General features: G+C 35.4%; 1 protein-coding gene across 3 annotated transcripts in view; it reads right to left on the bottom strand.

Annotated features, from left to right (window-relative positions):
• Positions 1–19,514, bottom strand: part of LOC138704814 (somatostatin receptor type 2-like) — a 175,015-nt gene that overhangs the window by 8,995 nt on the left and 146,506 nt on the right. For all 3 annotated transcript variants that reach the window (XM_069833094.1, XM_069833095.1, XM_069833093.1), the window contains exon 2: positions 3,252–4,590. In XM_069833094.1, coding sequence (XP_069689195.1) covers positions 3,252–3,479 — 228 coding nt within the window. In that variant the 5' untranslated portion in view covers positions 3,480–4,590. The remainder of the gene's footprint in view (positions 1–3,251; positions 4,591–19,514) is intronic.

Genomic DNA, 19,514 nt, shown 5'->3' with positions numbered 1-19,514 from the left:
CAAAATATTCCACAGAGTCGGCCCAATACACGATCCTTGTGGGCAGCCTTTACTGGCTTCTCTTTCTAATTTTACGCTGTTGGTTGTCATTACTACAGTTCTTTCATTAAAATAGGATTTAACTAAGTTGTATAGATTTCTTGGGCATCTGAGTTCTTTAAGAGAATATAAGATACTAGGCCACCACGCGGAATCGAAAGCACCTTTAACATCTAGGCTTACGACGACTGCAATTTCTCTTGCTTTTAGGCTTATAGATAGATAGATAGTTAGATAGATAGATAGATAGATAGATAGATAGATAGATAGATAGGCAGACAGATAGACGGGTGGATGGATGGATAGATAGATAGATAGATAGATAGATAGATAGATAGATATATATATATATAGAGAGAGAGATAGATATAGATAGATACATACAGTATAGATAGATAGATAGATAGATAGATAGATAGATAGATAGATAGATAGATAGATAGATAGATAGATAGATAGATAGATAGATAGATAGATAGATTAATGGATGGATAGATAGATGGATGGGTGGTGGGTAGGTGGGTGGATAAATAGATAGATAGATAGATAGATAGATAGATAGATAGATAGATAGATAGATAGATAGATAGATAGATAGATAGATAGATAGATAGATAGATAGGCAGACAGACGGGTGGATAGATAGATAGATAGATAGATAGATATAGATAGATAGATAGATAGATAGATTTATGGAGTAATATTATACATACAGATGTTATATTATCGTAATAATTTTCTCTTAAATCCAACGAACGGGTCTTCTGACCGTACGTGCTTTGTACCTAAAACAAGTCCTACTTTGTAGGTTTCACCCCCCTCACCTATGATTAGATCCAACCACTCTCCAAAAGAACACAGATTAAAATAAAAATGGTACAAAGAAAACACATTATATAATATATCCTAACCTGAAACAGACATAGAAGTGTATAATTGAATAGATACCATTATCCTTTCGTCAGTTCGCATCACAAATTTCAACAGCTGAAGTTCTAATCTTTTTCGCCTTCAAGAGGAACAATCCAGTCTTTTGCTCGTATTCTCTATTCCCCATGAGGTCAAGACATGAAAGCGAATTCCTATTCTGACCTAGCATCGAGGGTGGTAGATATTTTCTCCGTATTTGTTCCAATTCGACACACTGCAATAAAATATGTCTATAGGAGTCCTTTTCTCCGCACAGTGGACAAAGGCGCTGTCCTTCTTCGTTGACAATTTTATTACCCTTCCATGCCCCCAATCTTAGCCAAGCTAAAACTTTGACAATATCTATCTTCAATGTAGTAGTATTGTCAACATAATCGGATAGTAGCTGATTCATTTATTTATAACATAAAAATGTGATGTGTTATGAACTTTTAACTTTTATTTTCGTGTTCAGCATGTATAGGTTAGGTGAAACCATTCATATTAAAGAAAATTACAGTTCTTGACTGGTGTAACATAACACGCTCATGCCATGATAACATTGAAGTCAGCTACGTTTTATGTACCTTTCGAGCAGAATGATGCGCCTAAATGTTAAACAAAGCGTATTTCCTTGAAATACGATTTCGTTGCCCGTTCTCGATGTGAGTCTATTCTAAGACATCCTACATTTAACCCCTCCACAAGATGTGGAATTGAACTGTTAGTTAAGAAATTTAATGTGACGATAATAGTTTTAGAAAGAAAAAGATACACATGGAATGAAAATATTGATAAATTTTAAGTCGACGAAATTGGTCAAAATCCAAAGCTGTCATCAAATAAATTACATCTGAAATTAGGAGAAAGAATTGATGTATCAGTACCTTGAAGGGATGAGATTACTGAAGCTAACGTCCTACCAAATTACAGAAGTGCAGATTTTATAACCAAGAGATTTTGATTAATGAATACTTATGTTGAGTGGTTTATTGACTCTGTGAATGAAGGATTAATAGATCCATAGCTTTAGTTTTTCTTCGATGAGTCGTGGTTTCACCTGAACGGATCGTGTAAACAGCGACAGTCATGAAAGACAGATACATGATCCGAAAGTTGGTGTTTGAAGAGCTATTAGTGCAAAAAGAATAACTGGTTCAATATTTTCTTTATAGAGAATATAAATTCATATTGGTACAATGAAATAATTCTGAACCAGTATTTTGAGAAACTTACGAAATAAGAGGGACTGGTTCCAAAATAATTCTGTAACTATCAACTCAGTTCTCAATTCCAAAGTCCAAATAAGTACACCGTTTGTTTTAAAGACAATATTATATAATAAACTCCTTTGCAATGGGAGAATTGAAAGAAAATATCCAGTTCTAGATTTAAAGCATTCCAGTGACCAAACTTCAAGGAATGAACAATAATACTCGTATTTAAAACGTATACAATATATATATATATATATATATATATATATATATATATATATATATATATATTTGCATAGCGAGGGTAACATTTCCAACACTTTCTATGAGGTAATATCAACACTGTTAATTTAGCAACGTCAGTGTAACCAGTGAGTTGTCTGTCCGTCCCCAGCCGACTAGCCGAGAAAGGCTATAGATTTGGCGGGCTTTTTAAATTGTAAACTCAGTATACTATATTGTATTATACATTACAACAAAGTATAATATTCATACATCATATACAGTGGGCTCTATGTTGGCTTAACGATCCAGATATTAATGTATCTTTTTAATTGATTATTTAACGACGCTGTATCGACTATTAGATTCTTTAGCGTCCACAAGATTGGTGATAGCGAGAGAGTATTTGGCGAGATGAGACCGAGGATTCGCCGTAGATTACCAGACATTTGGCTTACGATTAGGAAAAAACCCAACTAGATAAATCAGCCCAAGCGGAAATCTAACCCGCCCCCGAGCGGAACTCTGGATCGGTAGGCATGTGCCTTAGCCTACTGAGTTACGCCGTCGGCTGATATGGATATACGTCAAAGCTCACCCCTAACTGTACACATAAGAAATAAGGAATAAAATGGAAGTGATATTGAAGAATCGTTTCAACTATCTAAGATACATGACTGGTGAAAACAGCACAACTAGCTTAACAGAACTGTCATAAATTACATGTTTTAAATTGTGGAAGGAAGGTGTTGAGTGAAATGTTTATTTTGATCAAATATTATAATTTATTCAATATAGCCAAATGGACGTTACGTGATCAACTGATCAGATACTTAAAACAAGTAAATCTACAAACAGAGTTACCTGTGTAATGATGAGCAGGATGGGTTTGTCGGTGTCGCAATGTGGCCCATCTGTGTTGTTGACTCCCGTAGAGTTGGGCGCTGAGAAGTTCCAGATCTCCGCGAGCCACGTGGTTGTGTCCTCCACGTCCGTGACAGCTTCCAGAGACGACGATGGACTGCTGAAAGTTGCATTCTCCACTGCCGACATGTCATCAGTAGAATACCAGACTGTACTCATTGTCTCCATGGTCCTCAGCTGAACAAAATTCTCTGTCGTCTCATGAGTGAAGCACAAATGAAGTCTGTCTTGGCTTGAGCGATGTCTTCAGGTAATCTTGTTTCACAGATGACATCAATAGGCATAACACCCAACTATGATGGAAACTTATTCAAGCAGTTTTGATACATGCAACAGATTTTAAAACAATATATTTAAGGCGTCTAAAAACATATCGAGTTTCTTGAAAAGCAGTTTCATATCTTGTTTTTAAGAATGAAGGTCTTTCTAGAATTAAAAAAATAAAGATACAACACTGATGAAAACCTCACTGTTTTACTTACTTCAATAAAATTGAAGGCAATTTAGCAGTGTCTGTGGTATCCAGAATTTGGCATTGTTGTTACTTGAAGGAAAACTTCACACGCAATTAGAACTTTAACGGAGTTAACAATTTTATAAGTTAATAAGCAGATTTACTAATAGAAATTGTGTTTGACATAATTTCTTATAGACGTTAAAACTGCACTGCGATTCTTCACTGATAATCGATCCTATCGAGCAGATTTGGAAGGATATTTTATACGAAATGTCTGATATATATATAACCACTAAAATAACTTACAGTACATTTTTGTCACTGCGTGCTCCAGAGATGTATTAAATTTGCATTTTATCCTAGAGTTTGAGTAGATTGCTTTTGTATTCTGTGAGAAGTTATGGTTCCCAATTTGTGCTGTATTTCAGGAGAGCTGTATTTCAGTTTGAAATACGCTTTTTATGTAATACCACTACGAATTACAGCTCACCTGGTCCAACGCGATGTATCACGCTTAACATCGAGTATATCTTCATTTGTGTTCGCGCAGGAGAGAGAGAATGTGGACATGTTTTGTTTAAAAAGAATGATAGATTACTCGCATTGCTTGGGTGATGTTTGAACTAGATAGTCGCTCGGAAATAGATGCTTGGATTCTGTGTGATAGATTGTCTTGTGGTAGTTGCTACACTGTCCTTATTGCGTTTACTGGAGTCCCCACCGGCATCTGACGGATGAAAGAACAGCGATGAATTGTTGCTTGTCACCAGGAGGTTATTGCTCTCCCTTCTTGGGACGAAGGAGCAAAATTCTTCTCTGATTCTGTAAGAGAACAGAGGACGAATGGGTTAGAAGGATGCTTTTTTAAGAACATAATATAGCCACCATAAACAGTTTAAATATATTATACCATTTATTTTGAATTTACATATACTAAAATTAACTCCATATGTAGGTGAAATTATTGAGGATCATCAGTGTGATTTTAAGCGTAATAGATCGACTATTGATAAGATTTTTGTATTCGACAGATATTGGAGAAAAATGGGAGTGTAAGGGTACAGTACATCAGTTATTCATGGATATCAAAAAGGCATATGACTCGGTTAAAAGAGACGTTTTATATAATATTCTTTTATTGAAATTGGTATTCCCAAGAAACTAGTTCGATTAATTGAAATGTGTTTTAGTGAAACTTATAGCAGAGTCCGTATAGGCCAGTTTCTGATACTTTTCCAATTCACTGCGGGCTAAAGCAAGGAGATGCACTACCACTTTTGCTTTTTTAACTTCGCTCTAGAATATGCCTTTAGGAAAGTTCAGGATAACAGAGAGGATTTGGAATTGAACGGGTTACATCAGGTTCTTGTCTATGCAGATGACATGAATATGTTGGGAAAAAATTCACAAACGATTAGGGAAAACACGGAAATTGTACTTGAAGCAAGTAAAGCGATAGGTTTGAAAGTAAATCCCGAAGACAAAGTGTATGATTATGTCTCGTGACCAGAATATTATAAGAAGTGGAACTATAAAAATTGGAGATTTATCCTTCGAAGAGGTGGAAAAATTCAAATATCTTGGAGCAACAGTAACAAATATAAATGACACTGGAGAGGAAATTAACGCAGAATAAATATGGGAAATGCCTGTCATTCGGTTGAGAAGCTTTTGTCATCTAGTCTGCTGTCAAAAAATCTGAAAGTTAGAATTTATAAAACAGTTATATTACCGGTTGTTCTGTATGGTTGTGAAACTTGGACGCTCACTTTGAGAGATGAACAGAGATTAAGGGTGTTTGAGAATAAGGTTCTTAGGAAAATATTTGGGGCTAAGAGGGATGAAGTTACAGAAGAATGGAGAAAGTTACACAACTCAGAATGTATGCATTTTATTCCTTACCTGACATAATTAGAAACATTAAATCCAGACGTTTGAGATGGACAGGGCATGTAGCACTTATGGGCGAATCCAGAAATGCATATAGAGTGTTAGTTGGGAGACAGGAGGGAAAAAGATCTTTGGGGAGGCCGAGACGTAGATGGGTGGATAATATTAAAGTGGATTTGAAGGAGGTGGGATATGATGATAGGGACTGGATTAATCTTGCTCAGGATAGGGACCGATGGCGGACTTATGTGAGCGCGGCAATGAATCTGCGGGTTCCTTAAAAGCCATTTGTAAGTAAGTATATGTCACTCACTAGGGAGTTTCATAAGTTCAGAAAGATAATGAACAAAAATGAAGGAAGAAAAAGAAACAAAAAAGTTTGATCTCTAAATGTAACAGTTCGAAGTAAGAATAAAAGCACAATTAATAACTGGTTACGTTTACTTTTTGTAATTACTGGAGTAATTAAAGACTATTAGTTGAATATCTTCTCGAAAAAAAAGATGCTATACCAAATTACTAAAATATATGGTTTAAATGGACTAAGGAATTTTGAAGCATTAATTTATAACAATAAATTATTGCATTCAATAGCTGAAGAAACTTGTATCCTTCATTAAGTTGCACTTCTGGTAAAAATTTATTAGTGACTAGACTCCAGAAATGTCTTCAGCTCGACTTGCCAACAGTCGTAAATTTAATCACTAATATTCAGTATTCAAGTAGGCCTGTACCAAAAAATCTCCTAACTAGGCTACCGTACACAATCAGGCAGGATTTTTCAGCTGATAACATGGACATTATGAGTGGAAAATTTCCTTATAAATTAGTTCCATGGGCTCCCTCGATGGCTCTCATGGACCTCGGGGGTTCGAAGACTACCAGTAGGGAACCTCTGGCCTAGTTTGTTATTTGTGACAGTTTTTTTACTTGGCTATTTAACGACGCTGCATCAAATACTGGGTTATTTAGAGTCGATGGAACTGACGATAACTAGATGAGGCCAAGGTTTCGCCATAGATTACCTAACTTTCTCATTAAGGTTGGGAAAAATCCCGGAAAAACCATACGGGTACCAGGTAATTAGCCCAAGTTGGAATCGAACCACGCCCGAGCACAACTCCGGATCTGCAGACAAACGCGCTACCATCTGAGCTACGCCGTTGGCTCACTTGTAACAGTTTTTAAACTAGAAAGATGTCAAATCAGGAAGAAAGTCACTATTATTTATACACACTATTTGACGGCATAATAAACTATTTTAAATAATTTATATACTAACTTGCCGCTTTTTCTTTTTTTTTTTGAGAACATGTTGAATCGACAAGTCATGTGTACTCGTATAAATAGTTTATTATGTAAAATCCTTCTCTGACTGTCACAATCTTTGTATAATCACTTTTTGAATGTGAATAACTTACACTTAATTTATCTTATGTTATTCACATACAGAAAGTGATTAAATGAAAATTGTGACAATCAATGAAGAATTTCACATAATAAATTATTTATAATTTAGCCCTATCAAAGGAACTTAAAATAAGTAAATGAAATATCTGGCAGGAGATAGAGAGGGATTTTGAGCTCCGTGGGGAATTTCTCCCTCGGTACTTCTCACCCCCCTCTCTCGATTCATCGCTGGATTGCATGGTTGATCTTGTTCTATACATCGCTACAGTCTGTATAACTTTATTTAAGACGTATGAGGACCGTTAGCGGGACGTTATCTATTCATATTTCGAGGTCTTTTTACTGGGTTTCCTTTCATTCTTGCCACCTAGACTAGACTGGATATCAAATGCATCGTTATTTACACTGCCTTGATAGTTATTTTTGCTCACACTCTACTCAGACTACTGTATTACTGTACAAGTTCATAACTGAAATCTTCATTGGTGGCATCAAAAAGGAATTAACGTTCTCATCGTTTAAATACAATGTACAGTCAACTGTTCCGAACATCTCATCTAAAAATAGTTTAGTATAAGCCATTCGTTATCTTGTAAAACCTATCTGCGTGTGAGGGAAAGAAGAAAGTTGACTGGGAAGCTTCCTTCCCTCCCCACGCTTCCGCTTGTAGGTAGCTAACTTGTGTAGTTACGACATGCCATCAGAGTTACTGTATGGCGCGCTTGGTATTTTGTCCTCTATATCTGTGGTTCTGTCTAGCCAGGCGCAACCGCTTCAAGGCCGGATATTCGAACGAATGTCCAACCTCACCGGTTGATCTGCAACCGGTCGAATATAAACCGGTTGTAAGCGCTGTTTTGCAGCAATCTGACTCCCATACCTGAAGGGAGTTAATCGGCTTGGAGAGGAGCGCGACAGGGTTGTAAAGAACCTGCAGTAGCATATCAGCTTTTGTTTCAGTAACACAGTTTCAGTACGGGTGGTGAAGAAAAATCACATGTCACATAACATAATATTATTATAATGTTTTTCTCAGCCAACAATATTTCGTCGTTATTTTAAAATGAACGGCTTCCATGAACCCATGTCGAGCTAACAGTGTTGTGACAATTTAGATTAGATTAGTAGAGTTCTCAAAATATTATTATATTCGCCTGCGCTTATTTCTTAATCAGTACTCTCATGGCAAAACAAATGTGACAATACCGTTATTTTGGAGTCTGTACTAAAATTAGACGACATACGACTTTAATTTGATAAGCTGATAAGTGATGAGAAAATTGAGTGAGGAATAGCTACATGTGAGACTCTTGAGGTTGTAAGGGAGCGAAGAAAGCAGCTATTTGCAAGCCGGAAAATTTTTCTGAAAAAATATATATGGCAAATTTTCCATCTAACGTCACTATATTATGTTAATATACTTACTTGATAAGTCTTTAAACCTGATATACAGAGAATGTCGTCGCTTCACAGCTTGTGAACTACGCTTTTATACTTGAACAATGAAAGAGTATTATTTTAAAATAATTAGTACCTACTACATAAAATAAAATACTGTATTCTTTTCTTTGTTGTTTCGAAATTATTGCAATATTTATATTTTGTTCAAATACTGTATACAAATCATGTTAGTAAAAGATGTTTTACAAACCACTGCTTTATTAAGTATAACTGAGTAAGCCTAATGTTTCTCGTGTTACAATTGTCAAATATAGACAATGGCAATAATTGTGTTTATTTTTCTTCTGCTAAGTGTGTTTATAATGTCCAAATGTCAAGTTAATCCATCACTAGAAGCGCAGAATAGATTATTGTACACCCCTCCAGCTAAGAACTGGTAAGAGCAACGTATGAATGATGAGATCTGCACAGACCGGCAATCTCGCGCATATACACTGCACATTCAGTGTCTCATTTCTAGCATGCCTGGTCTAGCGGGACAGCGAGGGGAATACCGAAATCACAGCCATGAAATTTCCGTTAACGTAACGTAATGTAGTGTAAACTAACCTAATCTAATCTAGCCTATGTCAGTAATATAGCTGCAAATTGTAAAGAAAGTTTAAACACACCAGGTTTCCGATTAAACCTGTCAGTCCTAAATCTGAAAAAGTGGGAAGGAAATTGTTAATCTAGCTTTAATGCCATCCACCATTTTGATAGCTTCTTTCCCCTATTCCAAAATTTACGTGTAGCCCCATCTCTCCCATTCTCCGCAATTTACATGCAGCAGTCATCAGTTTGCTCCGCAATTTACATAGGAAATTAACGATAGCTCTAACCTTTCCGGAATTTAAAAACTCCGGCGGCGGTCGTAGGTAAAGGCTAGTTCACAATAAACCGGGAACGGAAACGACAATGAGAACGAAAATAATGTTAAAATAAATGTATTTCTATTCTCGTTGTCGTTTCCGTTCCCGATTTATTGTCAAGCAGCCTTAACTCGGCAGAGCGCTGACTTATGACGGTCGAGAAACCGAGTTCAAAATCGTCGGTGGCGGAATTGTGTAATATGTGCTACATTAAACCAAGGTTGTGATGGTTTTCCCTCGTCACTTCAACACTCTTCACAATTACCCATTCATTATCATCTCCGTTTCGAAAAATAGAGCATCACTTGTATTTGAGTGTCGCTGGATAGTTCGTCAGTCATGATGCGCATTCCTCGTGGCTTATCCTAAGATTTGTGATGGTAATTGCCATTGTGAGCCTAAGTGCATGGATCCCTCCAGGATCCAGTCCTCTTTAAGCCAGACAGTGAAAGTAAAATCATATAGAAAATCATACAGAGCCCTTAGACTGTTGCCTTATATTTATAAAAAAAATATCAATACCTGTATATGTGCACACGTATGAAATAATTATTTGTAATTCAGAATTGTTTTGAAAAATCTCTCATGACTACAGAGGATAGTAGGCCTAATGCTCTAACTTATCATTAAAATGAAGAAGAGCGCAGGAGATTCGAATCAGATTACAAATGAGTGAACAAAAATAACGAGCATTTAAATGAAATACTGCCGTACTGAATAATCATCAGTACTGAGCAATACGGCCAGACTAGATGCCAGCCTGATGACTCAAAACACAGACGAGGACATTGATTTCCCTATGTTTACTTGTTTTGCATCGTTCTCGATCGTCTAGTTGTGACCAGCTAGCCACTGCATTCGATGATCGCGAGTTGAAACGCGGCCAAGGGCGATATGTTTTAAAATCCTTAGCATGGTTTACATAATTATTATAATAGAATATCTTGTTAATATAATTATTTATCTTGTTTATACAAACTTTTTGATTGGAAGTCAAATATACTAATTATATTAGATAAATTATATTATCTTCCTCATCAATAAATAGAAATATATAAGAATAATCATACAACATCTACAAAGTGTCAATATCAAGCTGCTGCTTCAAACCCAAAATGGTGGTTTGATGAAAAGTGTAATGTTAAGTGTCGCAGTAAGCAAGTTATTAAAAATGTCGTTCCAATAATTACATGTAGTCCGTGAAATCCTCTGGGAGGAAAATAAAGCTGAGATGCCCATGTCAAGCCACGTAAAAGAACCCTCTTCTTGATAAAGGGCGCCAGGGATACATTTTCGACCATTTCTCGCTCATGTAGAATTTCAATGCTGAATGATCTCTGCAGATGAAAGCGAAGTTAAATGAAATACTAGTCCCTACTTATACTTGCCCTACAGGAAATCTTGTATATTAAGAGTAGAATTATCTATAGTAATCTCAGACCTCGAGTAACATTTATTGGGACTATTTCGTGAATAAAATAAAAAATGTAAATAATATATCCCTAAAATTCACTCACAAAATGTTAATAATTGTATCTTTATTAATACTTAACCTATTTACTAGATATTGTGAAGTCGAAATAGATGAATAACGATTACTGCAATAAAGAAAGTGGATGTTATCCAGTAATGCCAATTGAGAAAAACGAAATACAGGTTTAAAAATGTTAATTACATGTAGGCCTACTGCGCTTGTTATTATAACAAATACATTTTCATTATTTGCTGAAATCATAATTCAATTTAAACATTTTATAAGTAGTATAATTACAAATAACCTGATTAATACATTCATTAAATGAACAATTGTTATGAAGGAGTGGCATTTTCCTTTAGATACAATGAACATGTAATTAGAAGATAAAGATGTAGATGTGGAAGTAGCATTTCGCACTTTCGATTCATGCTCATCGATTTACGTGGAAACAGTTGGCGACACCGACTAAACAAAGGAACGACCATGCGATAAATTGATAGTGATAAATCGAGCTGCAGAAATTATCGCGATGTATGACTGTGATTGGTTGGAATTCAAAATTTCATTACACTTCATTGGCCGAAAATGAAATGACGTCATATAAACGAAATAGTCTGTGGTAATTGCAAGAGTGCTGTTTCATCGTACTGATAATTTCACGAGCTTCGGACTCGTGAAATTATGCTAATAAGATGACACCACGAGTGCAAATAAATAAGATAATTCAAGTAATAAAATTAAATAACTTGCGAAACCGAATTGTTTACGTAAATGATAATTATTACAAAACACAGCACTAAGATATTATGTTTCCTTGTAATGAACTTAAAAAAACAAACTTCTATCTATCACGGCATACTAAATACTATTGCCAACTACTCAGAACGGAAATGCTAAACAATAATACTTAACCCCAAAAGTGAGATAAGCTGAAATGTTACATTAACTCAGTGATGTCAAAGCAAGCGTATTTTTCTGACCTTGACGTCGTGCGCGGGCATCAAGCGCCAAGTATGGAAAGAGGAAGGGTTGTATATATGAATAAGCAGCCTGTTGGATTAAGAAAACAGTGGTGCACAAACTTCAAACGGAATGTAAAATTTTATGTCGTTATTTTTATATGGCTTCTTTCTATATTGTATGTAAAACAAAAATAATAATAATAATCCGTGGCGCTACAGCCCGTAAAGGGCCTAGACCGACCAGCCGGCTGTTGGCCTCACGCCCACATGTCGAAGCAGAGGTGGATGATCATTCAACCAGAATGGAGGTATCGTGTGGTTAGCACGATGATCCCCCCAGCCGTTATAGCTGGTATTCGCAACCGGATTTCGCTGCTAATACCAATTTCTTAATATTGTATTTGCGTTTTAAATGTTAATAACATAATAAAGAGTTAAGAAGGAATATTCACATAAATTCCATAGTAGTACAACTATACTGTACTAAATGGATGAAACATATCATTCATAAAGAAAGTAATATCCCAAAAAAAGAGATTGAGTATGACATTATAAGTTGGAATTGGTATTGATGGTACCTTTAGCCTTATAAAAGTAATCAATAAACTAATATTACAGTACAAAACAAAGTTACCTAGGTGCTGTATATGTTTTAAGTGCAACTAATATTCCATAACAAAACTCTCATCGCATTATGCTTTTAAGGTGATATTGGTGAGCAACTTCCTATCATCGGAATATTAAATTATTTTCTCGAAATATGCTGAAGCTATACAACACATAGACATATGTATCTTTTGCTTATGATGTAACAGTAGTTGCTTTGTTAATTCATTTCCTTACAAACAGTTTCCAGGCGAATATTTTCAAAATTTTCAATATACTGTCTTCAGTAATACATATATACGGTGTATTAGATTTACGAAAATATTCTGTAAGGCTTCTAAATAAATAGGCCTATACCTGAAAATTTCACTTTTATATACAAAAAGTTGAGAAAATATTTCTTTTGAATAAAAAATATCAAACTTGTGAAAAATGAGCATTAAAATTAAAACTTACATTCTTATAATGCACTCATACTTCTCAGACAAATCTAGAAATTAGCATGGAAACAGTTTTAATAAGTTCTCTTCCCTTTACCTATTGAAACAGTGCTGGCCATCCCTGAATATAGCTCGACCAAGCGGCATATGCTACCTCTTTCGTCTGTCTCTTTCCTTTCGGCTGTAAAGCGCTCAGGCTCTCCTGAGCTCTAAAGCGCGCGCTTGCTCCTTTATTGACATGACTGCATTAACAGAATAAAAAAAAACAAGAAAGGGTTTACAGACATTTATTAATTACTTGAATTTACAGTTACAGAAAACGCAATTTTCAAATAAGACTCTTCTTTATAAAGCGTCTTATTAAGAAACATATAACTGTGCTAGATCACTAAACTTGTAATCCTGTAGGCCCGGGTTCAACCCCTAGTATACCCCCGATTTATAACTCGCTTTGGAAAAACCCATGGTCCAGGTAACACAGGAGTTTTCTCCGAGAGCTCCGGTTCCCCTGTGGCATCCCAAGAATCTCTATCATAGCACATCGCGGGTGTAGATTAGACCAGCCTGCTATGGCGCACCCTGGGCAACGACTCTGCCGGTAATAGTTGCTTACGATGTGAGTATCGTAACGTTTCATATTAAAACACGAGATTGAAAAGTTGTCAAACAAGGCCGCAGGCCGAGTATGATAACCAGTCTTCTATTGTAATATGAAGTTACGAACGTACAACGTTTTATTCACTTTGATAAAAAAACAATTTTTTAATGTTAGTTTTGAACATGTATTTTGTGGAGAGGGGATCCGTTTACGATTTGTTTGAACACGCTAGGTATTAGTGTTTATAACAGAACAACAGCAGTACTAGGAGAAATTAAATAACAAACGTTGTTAAAATGGGTTCAAACGAGGATTCAGATATTGAAAATGCTGCAAATTCTGCAATTGTATGTTTAGTAGCATCGAAGTCCCGTGTAAGATATGAAGTGGAATATATAAAATATGAAGATTGATGTAACAAGAAAAATGTAGATATGTTTAGAATTAATGTAATCAATTCCATTATTTGATTTTATGTGTGGTTCACACTACGCAACCAGTTTGGTAATAAGAGTATCATTACCTAACTAGTTACGCAACGAATATTTTTATTCGGTTATTTTACGACGCTGTATCAACATCTAGGTTATTTAGCGTCTGAATGATATGAAGGTGATAATGCCGGTGAAATGAGTCCGGGGTCCAGCACCGAAGTTACCCAGCATTTGCTCGTATTGGGTTGAGGGAAAACCCCGGAAAAAACCTCAACCATCGCAACGAATATGTTTGCAATATTTTTATTAGTGATGTAAAGTCCACATTACATGATCAAAGGGGATAAATTGGTTAAAACGACTGGCTTCGTATGAGTGAATGACGAATAGTTAAGTACTCACAATCAGTAAAGTATAATATAACAATATATATATATATATATATATATATATATATATATATATATATATAATTTGAACTGGTAATGGAAATTACGGGAAAACGGCTGAACGAATTTTAATAAATGACCCCTCATTTTGAAGCTTGGAACTCAAAGTTTTCCAGAAAAATAGTAGTTTTCAGTGAAATGTCAATTTTCCTACATCATTTTCCTATTTTCCAAAATCCATCTGTCGTCAGTTTTGAGAAATAATGACTTTTCAGAATATAACAAAACACAAACACACTACAATAAACAATATCACACGAAGGCCATGACCTGTAGGATTGCTGACATATTTAGAGTTCAGATGGCTCAGATTCTCTGACATCGTAATGCCAATATGTCGTTCAGAACGTTTCTGTAACATTGGTTATTAAAAACTTCAAGACTTACTAAAAAGAATTTACAGGTCAGATTCTCTGGTGTGTAATTTTCTGAGTACAACTGCCTGTGTACTGGATATTAAAAACTACGAAACTTCAGAATGTTTGATGACATTATTACTATTAAAAATGAAATATTATTATACTGAACGGCATGATGTAAGTATTGTCAATAATTATACAGACTAATGCTGATATGAAAGTGAAAATTTTTGGTAATCATATAAGAAGGCGTAGAGAATATCTGAAGTTAGATCTTCATTTCTGTAATATTTACTGAGTGACGGCTATATGGTAGTCTATACAAAACTTACGTAAGTTAACTATATTGTTATTAAAAATGAAATATATTTTTATAGTTATTAATCAAGTGTAATGGGTCTTTTCCATATATTTAATGGCGGTGTTATGTAGATATTTAAAGCTGAAAGTTAGAATTTATAAAACAGTTATGCTACCGGTTGTTCTTTATGGTAGTTAAACTTGGACTCTCACTTTGAGAGGGGAAGAGAGATTAAGGGTGTTCGAAAATAAAATGCTTAGGAAAATATTTGGGGCTAGGAGAGCTGAAGTTATAGGAAAATGGAGAAAGTTACACAACGCAGAACTACACGCATTGCATTCTTCACCTAACATAATTAGAAACATTAAATCCAGACGTTTGAGATGGCGGCGCATGTCGCACGTATGGGTTAATCTAGAAATGGATATAGAGTGTTAGTTGGAAGACCTGAAGGGAAAAAACCTTACGTAGATGGGAGGATAATATTAAAATGGATTTGAGAGAGGTGGGATATGATGGTAGAGATTGGATTAATTTGCTCAGGATAGGGACCGATAGTGGGCTTATGTGAGGGCGGCAATGAACCTTTGGGTTCCTTAAAAGCCATTTTTGTAACAAGTGATATAGATATTTATATGTGTGATTCTCTTAAGTATTGTCTGGAGGAAGAGCAAATATTATAATGTCTAAGGAAAGAACAAAAGATATTACTTACTAATAAAATAAGAGGCCTACAAAATGTTACAGTTGTTGGGAAGCATGGCAAACCTGATATTTTCTTAACTCTCACCTACAATCCGCAATGACCTGAAATAGCTAATGCTTCACGTCCACATGAAAAACCGACTGATCGTCCTGGCATTGTTATTCGTACTTGCGTTTTCGCATTGAAACTCAAAAACTGAAGATATATAGGTTCAATAAAAAGTATTTAGCATAAAAAAAACCATTCATTTCATTATTATGGAAGTAAATAACTTCCAAAATGTCTGGTATTCTTCATTGGATATACGTTTGAAAAATTTTAATTTGAACTTAGTTTGCAGCATTTGCTGCACAAACCACTAGTAATTCTTTATACATCCGTTGATTGAGGAATGCATACTGTTCAAGACTGTTTAAAATCATTGTATGTAGTGTTTTCTTGACAGTCCGGGACAAGTACTTAAATACCTGATGATAATGAACGGCCGGTACCAACTCCTCGAGGATCTATCTCAGGATAGATACTCGAGGAGCTGGTACCGGCGGCCGTTCATTATCCTCAGTATACCGTACATGACGCGTTGTCACTAACTGCCGCATCAGCGTGCTCCCAACTGTAAGGAAGCATGCCGAGATGTAGGGCCTACTCTGCTATTCTGCGAAGGGTAGAACCGCCGCGCCGGTATCCTGTAGGTTCTTTATTGCATCTATCACGATTTGGGCTAACTTCCTTGCCTTCATCTCCGTTGATTGCTGAGAGTTTTTCTTATTTTTTTTTAGCAAAGATTTGTTCTGGACCGAAGGTAGATAGGACCTTAAATATGCATAATTATATATATATACTAATGGCTTGTGCAGCAAATGCTGCTGCAAACTAAGTTCGTTAGACGTTCAAATAAAAATTTTTCAGATTTATTTTTAATGAAGAATACTTGTCTTTTTGATAGTTATTTGCTTCCATAATAATGAAACATACTCCCTCTGAATGGATTTTTTTAGGCCAAATACTTTTTCTTGAACCTATCCAACTTCAGTTTTCGAGTTTCAACGCGAAAACGCAAGTATCAATGTCAGGACGATAGCAGTAGCTATTTCAGGTCATTGTGGATTGTAGGCAAAAGTTAAAAAAATGTCAGGTTTGCTAAGCTGTCGAACAATAGCATTTTCGTATAGCTGCTGCATGTAGAACTTGAAATGTAGAGCGTAAAATCATTTTCTCCTACTAAGAGGTCTTGCCGAAATGATCTGGAGACTACAAAATTTTCTAGGCCTCTTATTTTATCAGTAAGTAATACCTTTTTATCTTTCCTTAGGAACTGTAATTTTTGCGCTCTCTCGAGCCAATACTGAAGACAATGACACATATCAATATATACACTACACCGCCATTAAGTATATGAAAAGGACCCAACCCCACTGGTTTAATAAGTATAAAAATATTTAATTTTTAATAACAATAGTATTATCTTACTTAAGTTTTGTAGTTATAGTATATAGCAGTCACTCAGTAAATTATAGAAATGAAGATCTAAATTAAGATATTCTCTACATTTACTTACATAACCTCAAAGCGTTTCACTTCCATGGCATCAATATAGCATCAATATTACGTACAATTAATGAAGAATAGACGCATCATGATATTAACTATAATAATATTTAATTTCTAATGGTAATAATGTCATCAAACCACCTCAAGTTTTGTAGATTTGAATATAAAATACACAGCTGTACTCAGAAAATTATATACTGCAGAATCAGTTTTTAATAACAAATTGAATTGAGCTCTAAATATGTCGGCAATCCTGCAGGTCATGGCCTTCGTGTAATAGCCTATTGTTTATTGTAGTGTGTGTTTTGTTCTGAAATTCAATCAAGTCGGCCGTGACTGACAACAAATGGATTTTGGAAAATAGGAAAATTATGTAGGAAAACTGACATTTCACTGAAAACTACTACTTTTCCGAAAAACTTTGGATGCCAGGCATGAAAATGAGGGGTCACTCATTAAAATCCGTTCAGCCGTTTTCCCGTAATTTCCATTACCAGTTCAAATTATATATATAGATATATATACTAGTGGCTTGTGCAGCAAATGCTGCAAACTAAGTTCATTAGACGTTCAAATAAACATTTTTAAGATTTATTTTCAATGAAGAATACCAGACATTCTGAAAATTATTTGCTTCCATAATAATGAAAGATACTTTCTCTCGAGCCAATACTGAAGAGAACCACGCATATAAATATCTACACCACATCGCCATTAAATATATGAAAAAGACCCAACGCCACTTGATTAATAACTATAAAAATATTTGTTTTTTAATAATATTATTATCTTACGTAAGTTTTATAGCTTTCCGTAATATATACTATATAGCCGTCACTCAGTAAAATATGGAAATCAAAATCTAATTTAAGTTATTCTCTACATCTACTTATATAACCCCAAAACGTTTCACTTTCATATCATCAATAGACACATCACGGCATTAACTACAAAAATATTTCATTTCTAATAGTAATAATGTCATCAAAGCACCTTAAGTTTTGTAGTTTTTAATATCCAATACACAGCTGTACCCAGAAAATTATACACCACAGAATCGAACCTGTAAATTATTTTTAGTAAATTAAGTTTTTAATAACCAATTTAATTTGAGCTCTAAATATGTCAGCATTCTTGCAGATCATGGCCTTCGTGTAATATTGTTTACTGTAGTGTGTGTGTTTTGTTTTATTCTGAAATGCAACACTGCCGACTTGATGCTCGTTTCGCTTCTCCTGAATGCAATTAGCTAGTTCTCAAAACTGACGACAGATGGATTTTGGAAAATAGGAAAATTATGTAGGAAAAATGACATTTCACTGAAAACAAATATTTTTCCGAAAAACTTTGGGTTCCAAGCTTCAAAATGAGGGGCCATTTATTATAATCCGTTCAGCCATTTTCCCGAAATTTCCATTACCAGTTCAAATTATATATAAACAGGGTGCGTCAGAAAGAACGGATGGATTTCACATGGCAAGAAAATAGTAAGGATTCGTCAAATCAAAAATTTATTGTTATCAACATATTCACCAATACATGCAGTTTATTTATGGACAACAACATAATCCATATGATGTCCTTGGCTTTCAATACAGGCATCGAGGCTTTTTCTGAAGTTCGCCATCACTTTCACAGTCATAGCTGGTGGGATTTCCACGATTTCTTCACGAATCGCCGTCTTCAATTCATCCAGTGTATGTGATCGATGTTTACAAACTTACGGCTTCAAATGGTCCCAAAGAAAGAAGTCGCAGGGCGCGAGATCTTACCGTAGCCTCGGACAATCTCAGTGCAATAGCATGTTTGCGGGCTGATCTTTGAGGTGGCTGGAAAACCTAGTGTCTGTGTCCACATTTGCAGGTGTACACGCGCTCCGTGTTCATTCAGGTGATTTTTTTCTTAAATGTTGAACTGTGATACGAAATGAAGCCACCCACCGCAAAATTGTATTCCGAGTTGGAATCCTAGCGTGACGTCCGATGTCGAAATGAGTCCTGAGTGGCGATCACAGACTCTTCATTTTTCAAAAATATCTCTACGATGAAAGCACGTTGTACGTCAGACCAACACCATGTTCTCAACTAAAACTGCATTCTCTGGCTGACCCAACAGTCGTGGTCCCCCTCACTATATCCCTCCCCTCGCTGCGTATCGATAGTTTGAAATCCATCCGTTCTTTCTGACGCACCCTTTATATATATATAGTAACTTTATTTACAAAAAAACAGTGTAATTTTATTATTTCCAC

This window comes from Periplaneta americana, chromosome 8 (genome assembly GCF_040183065.1).
Source record: "Periplaneta americana isolate PAMFEO1 chromosome 8, P.americana_PAMFEO1_priV1, whole genome shotgun sequence".
Taxonomy (NCBI): domain Eukaryota; kingdom Metazoa; phylum Arthropoda; class Insecta; order Blattodea; family Blattidae; genus Periplaneta; species Periplaneta americana.
Note: the sequence above shows the minus strand (reverse complement) of the source record. Positions and strands in the feature narration are given on the sequence as shown.